Here is a 15,690-nt window from a genome sequence, read left to right on the forward strand (position 1 = left end):
ATGACATCACAAGTTGGTTACAGCCATATAACCGATAACATCACAAGTGGGTTCCAGCCATATAACCGATATGACATCACAAGTGGGTTCCAGCCATATAACCGATATGACATCACAAGTGGGTTCCAGCCATATAACCGATATGACATCACAAGTGGGTTCCAGCCATATAACCGATATGACATCACAAGTGGGTTCCAGCCATATAACCGATATGACATCACAAGTGGGTTCCAGCCATATAACAGATATGACATCACAAGTTGGTTCCAGCCATATAACCGATATGACATCACAAGTGGGTTCCAGCCATATAACCGATATGACATCACAAGTGGGTTCCAGCCATATAACCGATATGACATCACAAGTGGGTTCCAGCCATATAACCGATATGACATCACAAGTTGGTTCCAGGATATAACCGATGACATCACAAGTGGGTTCCAGCCATATAACCGATATGACATCACAAGTGGGTTCCAGCCATATAACCGATATGACATCACAAGTGGGTTCCAGCATATAACCAATATAACATCACAAGTGGGTTCCAGCCATATAACCGATATGACATCACAAGTGGGTTCCAGCCATATAACCGATAGGACATCACAAGTGGGTTCCAGCCATATAACCGATATGACATCACAAGTGGGTTCCAGCATATAACCGATATGACATCACAAGTTGGTTCCAGGATATAACCGATGACATCACAAGTTGGTTCCAGCCATATAACCGATATGACATCACAAGTGGGTTCCAGCCATATAACCAATATGACATCACAAGTGGGTTCCAGCCATATAACCGATATGATATCACAAGTGGGTTCCAGCCATATAACCGATAGGACATCACAAGTGGGTTCCAGCATATAACCGATATGACATCACAAGTGGGTTCCAGCATATAACCGATATGACATCACAAGTGGGTTCCAGCATATAACCGATATGACATCACAAGTGGGTTCCAGCATATAACAGATATGACATCACAAGTGGGTTCCAGCATATAACAGATATGACATCACAAGTGGGTTCCAGCCATATAACCGATATGACATCACAAGTTGGTTCCAGCATATAACCAATATAACATCACAAGTGGGTTCCAGCCATATAACCGATATGACATCACAAGTGGGCTCCAGCATATAACAGATATGACATCACAAGTGGGTTCCAGCCATATAACCGATATGACATCACAAGTGGGTTCCAGCATATAACCGATATGACATCACAAGTGGGTTCCAGCATATAACAGATATGACATCACAAGCGCGTTCCAGCCATATAACCGATACGACATCACACGTGGGTTCCAGTCAGATAACTGCTATGACATCACAAGTGGGTTCCAGCATATAACTGATATGACATCACAAGTGGGTTCCAGCCATATAACTGATATGACATCACAAGTGGGTTCCAGCATATAACCGATATGACATCACAAGAATGTTCTAGTCAGATAACTGCTATGACATCACAAGGCATGAGGTAACCTGCTGTTACATGGCAAGTGCTTTAACCCCTTAAAGGGGTACTCACGTGCCCCAGTATTCTAAACCTCTTGTTCAGAACGCTTGGAGTAGGTGGCCGTGATCATGATGTCACTCCACACCCCCTCCATTCATGTCTATGCCCCCTCCCATAGACATGAATGGAAGGGGTGTGGTGTGACATCATGAGGGGCGTGGCCGTGAGTTACAATCACAGCCGTCCGCTCCAAGCGTTCTGAACAAAATGTTCAGAACACTGAGGCATGGGAGTACCCCTTTAACTAACAAGGACGTAAATGTACATCCTGGTGCGGTGGTACTTTGCTCACCAGGACATACATTCACGTCCTTTACATGACCGCAAGCATTGGAGCGATGCTCTGTTCATGTGCGGCAGGTCCCAGCTGCTGATAGCAGCCAGGGACCAGCCGGTAATGGCCGACATCCGCGATTGCGCGGATGTCTGCCATTAACCCCTCAGATGCCATGATCAATACAGTGCGGCTACATTTTATGCTGATCTGATCACCTGCAGCAAGGCTGCGGGGATCAGATCAGCTACTATGGCGGCCGGAGGTCCCCTCACCTGCCTCTATCGCCTTCCCGGCTTCTTCTGCTCTGGTCTGAGATCGAGCAGACCAGAGCAGAAGATAGCAGATAACACTGATCAGTGCTATGCCCTATGCATAGCAATGAGCAGTATTAGCAATCAACTGATTGCTATAAATAGTCCCCTATGGAGACTATAAGGCTCGGTTCACACTCCGGAATTTCCGCCTGCAATTCCGCTTTGAAATTGCAGACATAAATTCTGCTTACTAAAATGTATAGTAAAGAGAATGGATTTCTGTTCACAAATTCACACTTCGGAATTTGTGAAGCAGAATTTGTGAACGGAAAATCTGCGTTGCTCATTCTTCAGGCAGAAATACTCGCGGAACACATTGCGGTCTATTGGAGACTGCAGTGTCCACGTGGTCCTAGTGCCGACTGATTCAGTCGGCGCTGGCCGCACTCGGAATCTCCAGGCGGAAATTTTCTGCCTGGAGATTCTGCAGTGTGAACCTAGCCTTAAAATCTAAAAAAAAGAAGTAGAAAAAAAGTAAAAAAATTAAATAAAAAAAGTGAAAAATCCCGTCCCCCAATAAAAATTAAAAATGTCCCCTTTTCTCCATCTTACCCCCAAAAAGTGTAAAATATTTTTTTTATTAAATAAACAAACATATTTGGTATCGCTGCGTGCATAAATGTCCAAACTATTAAAATATAAGAGAGTGATAGAATAATAGAAAGTGGATCCTATTGCCCTAGCAGGGCCCAGAAAAATATGGATAAAATATGATAATTATTAAAATTTGGAAATAAGTAAAAAATTCATTTAAAAAATTCATGCATGTATACCAACTTGAATGAAATTATAAATAATAGCATCCGTGTATATGTGACAATAGTTATTATTGGGACAGATATCCTTAGAATAAACGATTGTCATTGGTGGTGCACTTATTCATAAGAAGAAATTCAATGATGATACAGAACAAAGTTTGGCAATAATGAGTTCCGTTAGTAATATATTTTCATTGGTGGTATAATGGTGAAGGCTGAATGGCACAAGATGTGCACGAGATTTGGTGCACGGCACTCTCCTAGTAGCCTGGCAGTTCTCGGCTGACACGGGGTGGCGTCCGGCCTGATGGAGAGGTGATGTTCGTAGCTGGCAAGCTGGAAGTGGAGACAGCGGTGAGTCTTGTGATGGTGCGTGAGTGGGAGCCGGCGTCCGCGTGTGGATGATGCACTATGAGCGTGCATATAGCAGTGGTCCCAGAACAGAGGGCATCCAGCTGTTGCGAATGCTAAATTAAGGTTATAAATTGGTATACAAGCTGTATACTTGCTGGAATATGTCAGTATCAGGATAATATAAAATCTAGACGCGTTTCAAGGCTGCGGGCCTTTTCTTCAGTAGCGGTATAAGGATGTGTACAGGTGAAAAAGGTGTTTTATATATACTCAGTATAATGATCAGTAAAGGGATGGAAAACGTGGAAAGGAGGCATTTGGAGTGGAACAGAAAATTAACATACTGGATCCAAGAAATAGATAAAAATTAGAGAAAAGGAAAGAAAAAGAGATAAGAGGGGGAAATAGCATTGCATAGCATATCAAAGTAGAGATACAACATACCGTATTTTTCGCCCTATAGAACGCACCGGCATATAAGACACACCCAATTTTAATGGTGCAAAATCTGGAAAAAAAAAAGATTCTGAACCCAACAGTGATCTTCAACCTGCGGTCCTCCGGATGTTTTCTTCCCCGGGATCCACACTCTCCGTCGCAGCCATCACGTCGCTAAGCATGGCGCTCCTATTGGATGACTAGACGGCGTGCGCAATGGCGTGACGACGTCGAAGGAGAGCGCCGCCATGCAGGGGATCCCGCCACGGAGTCGACACACAGGAGGCAGGCAAGGTCCCTCCCGGTGTCCTGTAAGCTGTTTGGGACGCTGCGATTTCACCGCGGCGGTCCCGAACAGCCCGACTGAACAGCCGGGTTAGTATCACTTTTACTTCAGACGCGGCAGTCAGCTTTGATCGCCGCGTCTGAAGGGTTAATACAGGGCATCAACACGATCGGTGATGTCCTGTATTAGCCGCGGGTCCCAGCCGTTGATGGCCGCAGGGACCGACCCAATAGGTGTGTATTCGCCGTATAAGACGCACCAACTCCCCCCCTGCAAGAAAAAGTGCGTCTTATACGGCGAAAAATACGGTATAAGATAATATGTGTTAGAAGATTCACAATAGATAAAATGAAGACCTGTCTAAGGTGCGGATTTTATTAAGATTTGTCCAGGATGGTCCTTGGGTAATTCTTGTCCAGGAATTTCTCAGTAAGGATTTGTGCTTCTTCCTCAAAATTTGGTGTCTAAAGTGCAATTTCTCTTTAGACTGCGGTATTGGCCCATTGGGACGTTTAAAAGCCATCTAGGCAGGTGACAGCTACTGAAAAGAATAAAACTGTTTTTCACAACGGGCTTGTCATGTGTACTGCAGACTAATTTGGAAGAATCAATAGTAATTAAAATGTTTAAAAATTCTAAAGTTCCAGTGCAATAGAAATACTTGAAAACATAAAATGGGAACCTGATTATATGCTCGCCTCTCTTGGCCTAAGCTCTCTCTATACTATCATTAAACATGAAGACGGAGTAAACGCCATCAGACAGTATTTAACAAAAGGGGATATCTTGCCAGAGCAAATTGATTTTATCTTACAAGCTATTCATTTGATTTTAACCCATAACTATTTTAACTTTGAGAACAACTTTTACCAGCTAAATGGCACCGCCATGGGTACGCGGTTTGTGCCTAGTTATGACAACTTATTTATGGCAGCCTGGGAGGAACAAACCATCACCCCCAGGATTTGCACGGACATCGTACTATGGTGGCGCTACATAGACCATATTGTTTTTATTTGGAAAGGGACAAAGGATCTGTTGGAGAATTTTATCCAGGAAATTAATACTAATGTTTAAATCTCAATTATACACCTCATATCAGCACTGGCACTTTAGAATTTTTTGACGTTTTAATTACTATTGATTCTTCCAAATTAGTCTGCAGTACATATCACAAGCCAGTTGTGAAAAACAGTTTTATTCTTTCCAATTGCTGTCACCTGCCTAGATGGCTTTTAAAAGTCCCAATGGGACAATATCGCAGACTAAAGAGAAATTGCACTTTAGACACCAAATTTTGAGGAAGAAGCACAAATCCTTACTGAGAAATTCCTGGACAAGAATTACCCAAGGACCATCCTGGACACATCTTAATAAAATCCGCATCTTAGATAGGTCTTCATTTTTTATTTCAAAGCCAGCTGACCTATCAACCCATAACGATGATACCGAAATAATTCTACCATTTAATAAGGAGTACAAAAAAATAGAAACAATCACCAAGAAAAACTGTAATTTCTTAAAAAATGACAAATCCCTCCACCCCCCCCTTACACCCACGAATCCCAAGGCCCCAAATTTGGGCATCCAAGTTGCCCCTACTATTAGACAGCCATCCACCTCTCACTCATCCTCCACATGGTTGCAAAGCAAGGGGTTCCAAAGATGCAGGTCCTGTTTTGGGTGCAAAACTATGGATTTCCCTAAAAAAATTTCAGAGATTTCATCCACCTCTAACCAATTCACACATAAAATATCTGAATGTCTCACCTGCCATAGTAAAGGTGTAATTTACAATTTTACAATTGCGGTACGCAATACATAGGTCGCACAAAAAGACAATTAAAAACCCGTATCTCTGAACATATTTATAATATCAAAAAGGAACAAAAACACACCCCTTATTACATTTCAGTGAACACCATAACCAGAACCCATCCAATCTCTTTTTTGTGGCCATCCAGAGTGTGAGAAGATGTTGGAGAGGTGGAGATTTTATCACACACACGTCTAAAGCTGAGTCCAGGAAGATTTTTGAGTTCGATTCATTGACACCAAGAAGACTCAATGCAGAACTTGAAATGTTTGGGTTTCTCTAATCATATCTTGTGGTTAGGCTCTTCTCCATGGCCCGGCACTGGCTGGTCACATACCGACACAGTGATGGTCCCTGGGGTTTAATCTACCCAAGACCACCTCTGGACCTCACATCCAACTGTTAAAAGTTGGAGTTTCACTATATACAGTAAAATGTATTGTGAATCTTCTAACACATATTATCTTATAAGTTATATCTCTACTTTGATGCTATGCAATGCTATTTCCCCCTCTTATCTCTTTTTCTTTCCTTTTCTCAAATTTTTATCTATTTCTTAGATCCAGTATGTTTATCTTCTGTTGCACTCCGAATGCCTCCTTTCCACGTTTTCCATCCCTTTACTGATGATTACATCATCATACTGAGTATATATAAAACACCTTTTTCACCTGTACACATCCTTATACCGCTACTGAAGAAAAGGCCTTGAAACGCGTCTAGATTTTATATTATCCTGATACTGACATATTCCAACAAGTATACAGCTTGTATACCAACTTATAACATCAATTTAGCATTTGCAACAGTTGGATGCCCTCTGTTCTGGGACCACTTCTATATGCGCGCTCATAGTGCACCATCCACACGCGGACGCCGGCTCCCACTCCCGCACCATCAAAAGACTCACCGCTGTCTCCACTTCCAGCTTGCCAGCCACAGACATCACCTCTCCATCAGGCCGGACGCCACCCCGTGTCAGCCGAGAACTGCCAGGCTACTAGGAGACTCCGCAGACAGGCATCACCCCCAGTGCCGGATGCAGCCGTTCCAGCCCGGACTCTACTAGCCTGTACGCTCCACATCCCATATGGTCGGTGAGTAGTGCCGTGCACCAAATCTCCTGCACATCTTGTGCCATTCAGGTGGAATACCTTCACCATTATACCACCAATGAAAATATATTACTAACAGAACTCATTATTGCTGAACTTTGTTCTGTATCATCATTGAATTTCTTCTTATGAATAAGTGCACCACCAATGACAATCGTTTATTCTAAGGATATCTGTCCCAATAATAACTATTGTCACATATACACAGCTGCTATTATTTATAATTTCATTCAAGTTGGTATACATGCATGAATTTTTAACTTATTTCCATATTTAATAATTATCATATTTTATCCATATTTTTCTTGGCTCCTCCGCCCGATGCAAGGGCCCTGCTAGGGCGATAGGAGACCAAGTTTCAACATATTTTCAATAAATTATATATTTATTACTCTACTGGATCCACCTTCTATTACTCGATCACTCTCTTCTAATGTATGTACATTTGAGGACTGGTATATCAACTTTATATAAATCCTCTACATATTCCTGGCCTCCTGGGTGAAGGAAACACCAGTAACCTTGGGTACATACTCTGGTCCTAAGTGAGCTACACACTTTTTTCTTTCTTATTAAAATATAATGTTCCTGTACGGTGAACGGCTTGAACGTAAAAAAAAAATCCAGAATTTCAGCTTTTTTGTCACATTTTATATATATATATATATATATATATATAAAAAAAATTAATAAAAGTTTTATATACACAAATTTGGTATCAATCAAAAGTAAAAATTACGGCGCAAAAAATTATCCCTTATATGCCGCTTATACAAAAAAAATTAAAATGCTATAGGTCATCAAAATAGAGGGATTTTAAACATACTAATTTGGTTAAAAAGTTTGTGATTTTTTAAGCGCAACAATAATACAAAAGTACATAATCATGGGTATCACTTTAATCGTATTGACACCCAGACTAAAGAACACATCTTTTTTATTATAAATTGTATGACATGAAAAGGAAACCTTCCAAAATCTGCAAAATTGCGGTATTCTTTTTAATTTCCCCACACAAATAGTATTTTTTTGTTGTTGCGCCATACATTTTATGGAAAAGAGAGTGATGGCATTACAAAAGGACAACTGGTAGCACAAAAAAAAAATTTAAAAAAAATTAAATAAAACAAGCCCTCATACTAGTCTGTGGATGAAAATATAAAAGAGTTACAATTTTTACAAGGCGAGGAAAAAAGGTGAGGAGAAAAAATAAAAATGCAAAAATAAAATTGGCCTGGTCCTTAAGGGGTTAAAATCATGCATTCATACTATGACATCACAAATGGGTTTTAGTCATGTATTTTACAGTGACATCAAAACAAGTTGTTTAGTCTAATAAAACGGTAACATCACAAGTGGATTTCAGTAAAGAATTCTACTGTGACATCACAAAAATTCAGGTAAGCCGTTGTGACATCACAAACAAGTTGGCGTTTGGCTAGCGCATCATCAAATTAGCAATAGGAAATTAAGGGACCTGTACACAGCTCTTCCTTAAAGGGGTACTCCGTCATACACAAAGGATAGGGGATACGATGTGAGATTGCAGGGGTCCCGCTGCTGGGGACCCCAACAATCTCTGCTGCGGCACCCCTGTCATTCGGGTCGCGGAGCGAACTATGCTCTGTGCCTGATGACTGGCGATGCAGGTCGCCAAGACCCCTCCATTCAAGTCTATGGGAAGAGGCGTGACTGCTCTGTACTAGCCGACACGCCCCCTCCCACAGACATGAATGGAGGGGGCATGGCGTGACGTCCCGAAAGCGGAAGCTGCCCTAGTAGCGGGACCCCGGCAATCTAACATCTTATCCCCTATCCTTTGGATGTGTGCGGTGGAGTACCCCTTTAAGTGCCCATTGCTACAGCGTCCAGCTCTGAATCCAGTAACTGGTCCAAGTTACTCTCTTAGGGCTCGTTCGCACAGCCGTGTGCCCCCGTAAATTCATGCTCGTTATGCGATCCGTTCAATACTTTTGCAAATGGGTTGCAAACCGCTGTAAAAGGATCCCTTTGGGATTTTTTTTTTTTTTTTTTTTTTTTTACAGTCTTTTGTCACCCGTTTGCTTCCTATTCGTTTTTTTTATTTTTTTTTTGCTGGAGAAAAGACGTTGCATGCAGTATTTTTTTCTCCTTAAAATAATAAAAAAAATGGATAAAAAATGCATCCGTTTTTGATCTGTTTTTACTTCTGAGCAGTTTTTGTTTATTAACTGAACAATAACGGATTCAAACGGATAACATCCGTTTGCATCGCATCCGTTCATTTCAGTTTGTTTGTCTGTTGAAAGAAAGGTCGGTAAACCTCAATAGCGAGAACGGCCGTGTGAACCGTTAGCTTTAAGAGTCTTTTACGTTACCGAAAGTTAAAGGAAAACAAAGTAAATCTGAAAAATGCCCGAACCTGCATGGTGACCCCAAGGGAGGTTGGAGGGTAATGTGCCTGTGGAGGAGGCTTGCTGTACATAGAATACATTGGAGCCTCATTCGCCAGTTTGTTGTAGAGTTCCAAGGCTTCCAGCACCTTCACATTCAGCTCAGACAGCTCCGAATGTTTCCTGCCGAGACAATACAAGGGGACAGGTGTAATACAAAGACGGCTGAAAGCACAGACAACAAGCGCAGCAGATAACTACAAAAAAAGAAAAATTCTCAGCATGTGTTTCATGGAAACGTTAGAGTAAGCCGGTCGTCACGGACATGATGTGGCTGACAGTGCACCCTCTGATGTTCAGACCAACAGGAAGATTGTCTATATTTAGCAGCCTCCAATTTTTAATAACTGGCTTTGCATTTCTCTGACAAGTGTTCCTTTCAGAATCCATGCACTAAATCAATAAATCACAATGAACAGTAATGCAGAGACTTATTATCTATAACAGTACACCTATACATAGGTTAATCTAAATTAGAGGCAACACCACCAGGGACACAGCAGCAGCTCTGCAATGGATGTGTATAACTGTGGAGTATACCTTGTGTATATAATTGTAGTGTATACCTTTAGTATATAATTGTAGAGTATACCATGTGTATATAATTGTAGTGTATTGTGGAGTATACCTTGTGTATATAATTGGGGGGGGGGGGGGGTGCAGCCTTAGCCAATCACAGCTCATCACACACTGAACTCCTCTGGGCAGTGTGTAGCAGAGTGAGGGAGGAAGTTCTCCCCTGTATGGCTTCAGATGATGTCACGCCTGCTTAGGAATGTCCCTTCCCAGTCTGTGAATCTGACAGACTGAGCAGAAAATATAGAGCAATATCAAGGTAGAAAACTAAAATATTATAAAAATGAAGGCAGGGGGTGGTTTATCATGATGGGGGCAGTGAACTGGGAGGATTATAAAATTTAACAAGATCATGACAGGTACTCTTTAAAGCAGAAAACCCCTTTAACCCCTTAAGGACTCAGGGTTTTTCCGTTTTTGCACTTTCGTTTTTTCCTCCTTACCTTTTAAAAATCATAACCCTTTCAATTTTCCACCTAAAAATCCATATTATGGCTTATTTTTTGCGTCGCCAATTCTACTTTGCAGTGACATTAGTCATTTTACCCAAAAATGCACGGCGAAACGGAAAAAAAAAATCATTGTGCGACAAAATCGACAAAAAAAACGCCATTTTGTAACTTTTGGGGGCTTTCGTTTCTACGCAGTGCATATTTCGGTAAAAATTACACCTTACCATTATTCTGTAGGTCCATACGGTTAAAATGATCCCAACTTATATAGGTTTGATTTTGTCGGATTTCTGGAAAAAATCATAACTACATGCAGGAAAATTTATACGTTTAAAAATGTCATCTTCTGACCCCTATAACTTTTTTATTTTTCCACGTATGGGGTGGTATGAGGACTCCTTTTTTGCGCCGTGATCTGAAGTTTTTATCGGTATGATTTTTGTTTTGATCGGACTTTTTGATCACTTTTTATTCATTTTTTAATGGTATAAAAAGTGACCAAAATACGCTTTTTTGGACTTTGGAATTTTTTTGCGCGTACGCCGTTGACCGTACGGCTTAATTAATGATATATTTTTATAGTTCGGACATTTACGCACGCGGCGATACCACATATGTTTATTTTTTTTACACTGTTTTATTTTTTTTATGGGAAAAGGGGGGTGATTCAAACTTTTAGTAGGGAAGGGGTTAAATGACCTTTATTAACACTTTTTTTTTACATTTTTTTTTGCAGTGTTATAGGTCCCATAGGGACCTATAACGCTGCACACACTGATCTCCTATGCTGATCACTGGCGTGCATTAACACGCCTGTGATCAGCATTATCGGCGCTTCACTGCTCCTGCCTGGATCTCAGGCACGGAGCAGTCATTCGTCGATCGGACACCGAGGAGGCAGGTAAGGGCCCTCCCGGTGTCCGATCAGCTGTTCGGGACGCCGCGATTTCACCGCGGCGGTCCCGAACAGCCCGACTGAGCAGCCGGGTCACTTTCACTTTCACTTTAGAAGCGGCGGTCAGCTTTGACGCCGCTTCTAAAGGGTTAATACCGCACATCGCCGCGATCGGCGGTGTGTGGTATTAGCCGCGGGTCCCGGCCGTTGATTAGCGTCGGGACCGACGCGATATGATGCGGGATCGCGGCGCGATCCCGCTTCATATCGCGGGAGCCGGCGCAGGACGTAAATATACGTCCTGCGTCGTTAAGGGGTTAAGGTAGGGTCACAAGTAGTGCATACGCAGCATATTAGACACTGCCAGAAATCTGCTGCACATTTTGCTATGAGCAGACACACAGGGCTTCCCCGCTGCAGTCCTGTGTGTGCAGTAAGGTTTGGAGGCAGGCTGAGCACCCAGGGCTGCGATGGGGAAGCTGTGTGTCTGTACAGCAAAGTGCGCAGCGTATGTCTGGCTGACCAGCGGGTTTCTTGCAGCGTGAAATATGCTGCGTATGCTCTTCATGCGACCCTATCCTTAATGACATTAACATTTTGTGTGGTTATCTAGTGGATTTCATAACTCACCTGTCGATCTCTTCTAGCTTCTCATCAATCATTGGCCCCATTTGTTGACAGACATCTATAAAAGGATGAAAAAGGAGATTTTTTTTGTACTCACTGTAAAATCTCTTTCTTGTAGCCTTCATTGGGGGACACCTTACTGATGGGTATATGCTCTTGCCACTAGGAGGCACTGACACTAGGAAAAAAAGTCAGCTCGTCCATGGCAGGATATACCCACCCACTGGAAGTGAGGTAATCAGTTTTGTCACAAAGCAGTAGGAGAAACCAACAAGGACATAAGTCCAAAGGACCCCGCAAAAGAATCACAGAAAAAAGAACCAGAAAAAGAGCATCCATGGACGCAGTGTCCCCCAAGGAAGGCTACGAGAAAGAGATTTTACGGTGATTACATAAAAAAAAATCTCCTTTTCTCGGTCGCTCTTCATTAGGGGACATTACTGATGGGACATACCCAAGCAGTCCCCTAGAGTGGGGATAACAACCATTAGAGAAAGGGAAAAAGTCAGAGACCAAACTCACTGTTCCGTAAGGGGTGTGGACGAGACCCCAGGCCAGAGACAACCAAGGCCCAGAAACTGAGCTCCCGGAAGATCCCCCGTCCATGGAGATGGACTAGGATGCCAAGGGAAGGGACCTTCTTTTGCAGAGACTAAACCTACGGTCCATACAGAGAGACAAGAAAAAGGTCGACTAAGAAGCCAGCTGGGCCAGAACCATCCCAGCAGGAGGTAGGAAATCAACCACAAGAAACACAGAACCAGACAGAGGGCTAGCCTGGCTGGGAAACAAAAATGGAAAAGGGCACAACAAGAGAACCCCATCCAGAGTTGACCGATTCAAGAGAACATGGCGGAAAAACACCAGGGAGAGCAGTGTATGCCTGAACAGAAGGCGGCGAGCACAGGAGGTGGAGACCAGAAAACCACTGGGAAAAAAAAAACGACAGAAACCGGCTCTAGATAGGTCCGGTGCATAAGAGCAATAACCCGAACATCTCCCGCTGCGAGCACCCAGAAGGCGAAATTAGCTTGACTGGTGTAATTCGGATGAGCCGAATGCCCCCCATCCTGGGAGTACATGGACCCCGAAGGAGGAGACGGAAAGCAAGAACAGCCAAAAAAAAAAGGAACGGAATGCCTTGAAGAAGGGGCATCCCGGAACGCTGAAGCGACAGACATGGGAACTGGAGGTTCCCGAGTCACCTGGAGGACGTACACGGAAGGATAAATGCACAAGAAGGAGTGGAAGACCCTAAAAAGGAGCATCCCAGAACACCAGTGCAGCTGACATGGCAATTTGGAGGTTCCTGCCTCTCCTGGAAGACCTACACCTGAAGGGGAAGGAGACCCAACGGCCACGAAACGCTCTGGGAGACAAACTTCCGGTGCAGAAAGACCACCCCATAATGGAATCGCGGAGAAGTCTGGGCAGGACCGCTACCCATGCCCGAGACTTCAACCATCACTAAGGCCCAAAGAACCAGGAGGGCCAACCCAAAAAAGAAGGCATGCCACAGCTGTCTAGGATAGTGTCCAAGCCAAGGAGACTAACCAGAGTTGGACCCTAGCAGTCTGAGAAGACCAGAGCACTCCGAAGCAACATCCCATCAGGACGGGAATGGAGGGAAAAAACAAAAAAGGGAACCCAGCAGAGACTCCCAGGTACGGGGCACAGGAAGGTCACAGAAAGACTGTGGGTCAGTGTCGCACAATCGACGCCGTCAAGAGAAGCATAAACACACCCTTCCAGGGAGATTGCGCCAAGGGAGGAGGAGAGCAATGGCAGGAACCAAACAATAGACAGTGGATAGACTGGCTGTCGCTGGGCCATACATGAGTGCATAAACTCCTCCAACAGAGGAGAGTGCTAAGGCTGCATGAGCAGAAGTACATAACCAAAAAGAAAAAAAAAACAGGAGGAGAGAGATGGCTCCATCTTGGCAGAAGATTGCGCTCAGTGAAATAGTCCCCCTAGTGGAGGGGAAAAACAAGGGGTGGTCGAGAGAAAACCCAGGCACCGACCACGCCAGCTCCCTGATCCCCGTAGCCCCTGTGGAAGGGGGATTGACAAGTGCGCCAGGTACTGACGAAGCAGGGAAATGCTGCCCTACGGCAACGGGACAAAGTACTGGGTGGATGTAGCCCCCCAGGAACCCTACAACAACATATAGAGATATGGAGGGATCTGAATCCTGGACACAGGTGCTGGGCAACGAAACAAAGACATGGCTAAAAATGAGAGTAAGAAGCACACGCACACAGCAACCAACATCGTTGAGAGGAACACCCCCATCGAGGTGAAACCCTGGACCAGATGGGTGCCATCTGAGCCATCCTAGACGTATCTAAGGCAACAGAGCAGACGCCTGAGCCACCCTGCACTGGAAACCAGGAAAATACCTGGAGGCAGAGGGGGGCTGAACAGACTGTGTCGTTCCAACAGGCCCCCTGCCAGAACAGAGGTGCTCAACCGTTGCAGGTCATTAGAGCAAAATCACAGGAAGGCCCGAGGCATACCACACCGAACAAAAGGGAGGGTGGGCTCTACACATGCAGAGGACCTTAGCATACATAGGGACACAGACATGGTTACCTCACGATAGTAGTGGGGTACCAAGCTGCAGACACAAAGGAAACAGACTCAGCACCTAATGATGTGTCAAAACCATGCCCCTAGCAGACCAACGTGGCACTCTTAGAAAAAGGGAACAGAGAGTGCACCTGTAGCCATGAAAAGCTATGGAACCTGAAGGAGACGCCCATACCCCAGCTCCTAATGGTGCTACACACCAGGACTGCTGTCGCAGATGTAAGAGATGAGGGATGCATGTGGGGAAGGAAACATGCAGACACAGAAGAGGTCCCATGAACCCATAGGCACACTTTGTGGAACTTCACATGGAAGTAGTCACATAGGGACCATGGCCACACCGGGTCCTGCATTCAGTACCACACTAAAAGTGGGCTACCAGCCTTAAGCCATGAGAGTTGCAGGCATGTGGAGAGGGACCTGGTAAAGTAGGGAAATCCACAAACTAGCATGTGGCGCATTGCGGGCAGAGCAAGACGCCGGTGGAGGTGCAGAGCTAGACGCCGCTTGAGGCACCCATCATCAGATCTGCGGGTAAGCACCCGCAAGCTACAGGAATGATCCGTGGGGGGCGCGAACCTGGAGAGGAGGCCTGGCCTCCTGGTCTGTACGCTCTTAGGGGGAGAAGGGCAGAGCCACGTGCCGCCAGAGCCCTTGACTCCCGCCGGCTGAGCCCCCAGCACGCTGCCGACCCCCGCAGTGGGGGAAAACAAAGCTGGCGGAAAGAAGGAACAGCAAGGCTGTTCAGAGGTGAGCCAGAAAAAGAAAGGCTGTGGAGGGAGCCACTGCAAAAGGCTGGCGGCTGTCCTCCACAGGACATAGTATGCAGACACACAGCCCTCCCATGAAACCCTGAGCGAGCCCTGCAATAAAAGACAGAGTCCCTTTTTAAAGAGAAGAGGGGAGGGGGGGGGTACATACTCACCTGCAGACACCATCTTCTATACTCACCTCAGGCGTCTTCAGCCAGCTTATGGCCACGCTGCATCATACCAGGCTAAGATAGCGGGGCGAGCAGGGACAGTGGGGGACCCGGACCCAGGGAACAACGTCCAGGCGCTGGCGAGAAGGGGTTAACAGTACATACTCTATGTATGTGCCCCTTCATCGCATATGGGGGAACAGGTATCGCCATGCTCCTGAACACCAGCTTGAAAAAGGGAATCAAAAAGGAGAAAAAAAACAAAACTAAACAGGCCTTACTAGAA

At 44.6% G+C, this 15,690-nt stretch overlaps 1 protein-coding gene across 2 annotated transcripts in view; it reads right to left on the reverse strand.

The window, feature by feature from the left end:
• STAM2 (signal transducing adaptor molecule 2) overlaps nt 1–15,690 on the reverse strand; it is a 66,000-nt gene that overhangs the window by 5,801 nt on the left and 44,509 nt on the right. For both annotated transcript variants that reach the window (XM_056535301.1, XM_056535302.1), the window contains exons 11-12: nt 11,894–11,948; nt 9,310–9,463 (exon numbers count right to left, since the gene is read on the reverse strand). In XM_056535301.1, coding sequence (XP_056391276.1) covers nt 9,310–9,463; nt 11,894–11,948 — 209 coding nt within the window. The remainder of the gene's footprint in view (nt 1–9,309; nt 9,464–11,893; nt 11,949–15,690) is intronic.

This window comes from Hyla sarda, chromosome 8, assembly GCF_029499605.1.
Source record: "Hyla sarda isolate aHylSar1 chromosome 8, aHylSar1.hap1, whole genome shotgun sequence".
Lineage (NCBI taxonomy): Eukaryota > Metazoa > Chordata > Amphibia > Anura > Hylidae > Hyla > Hyla sarda.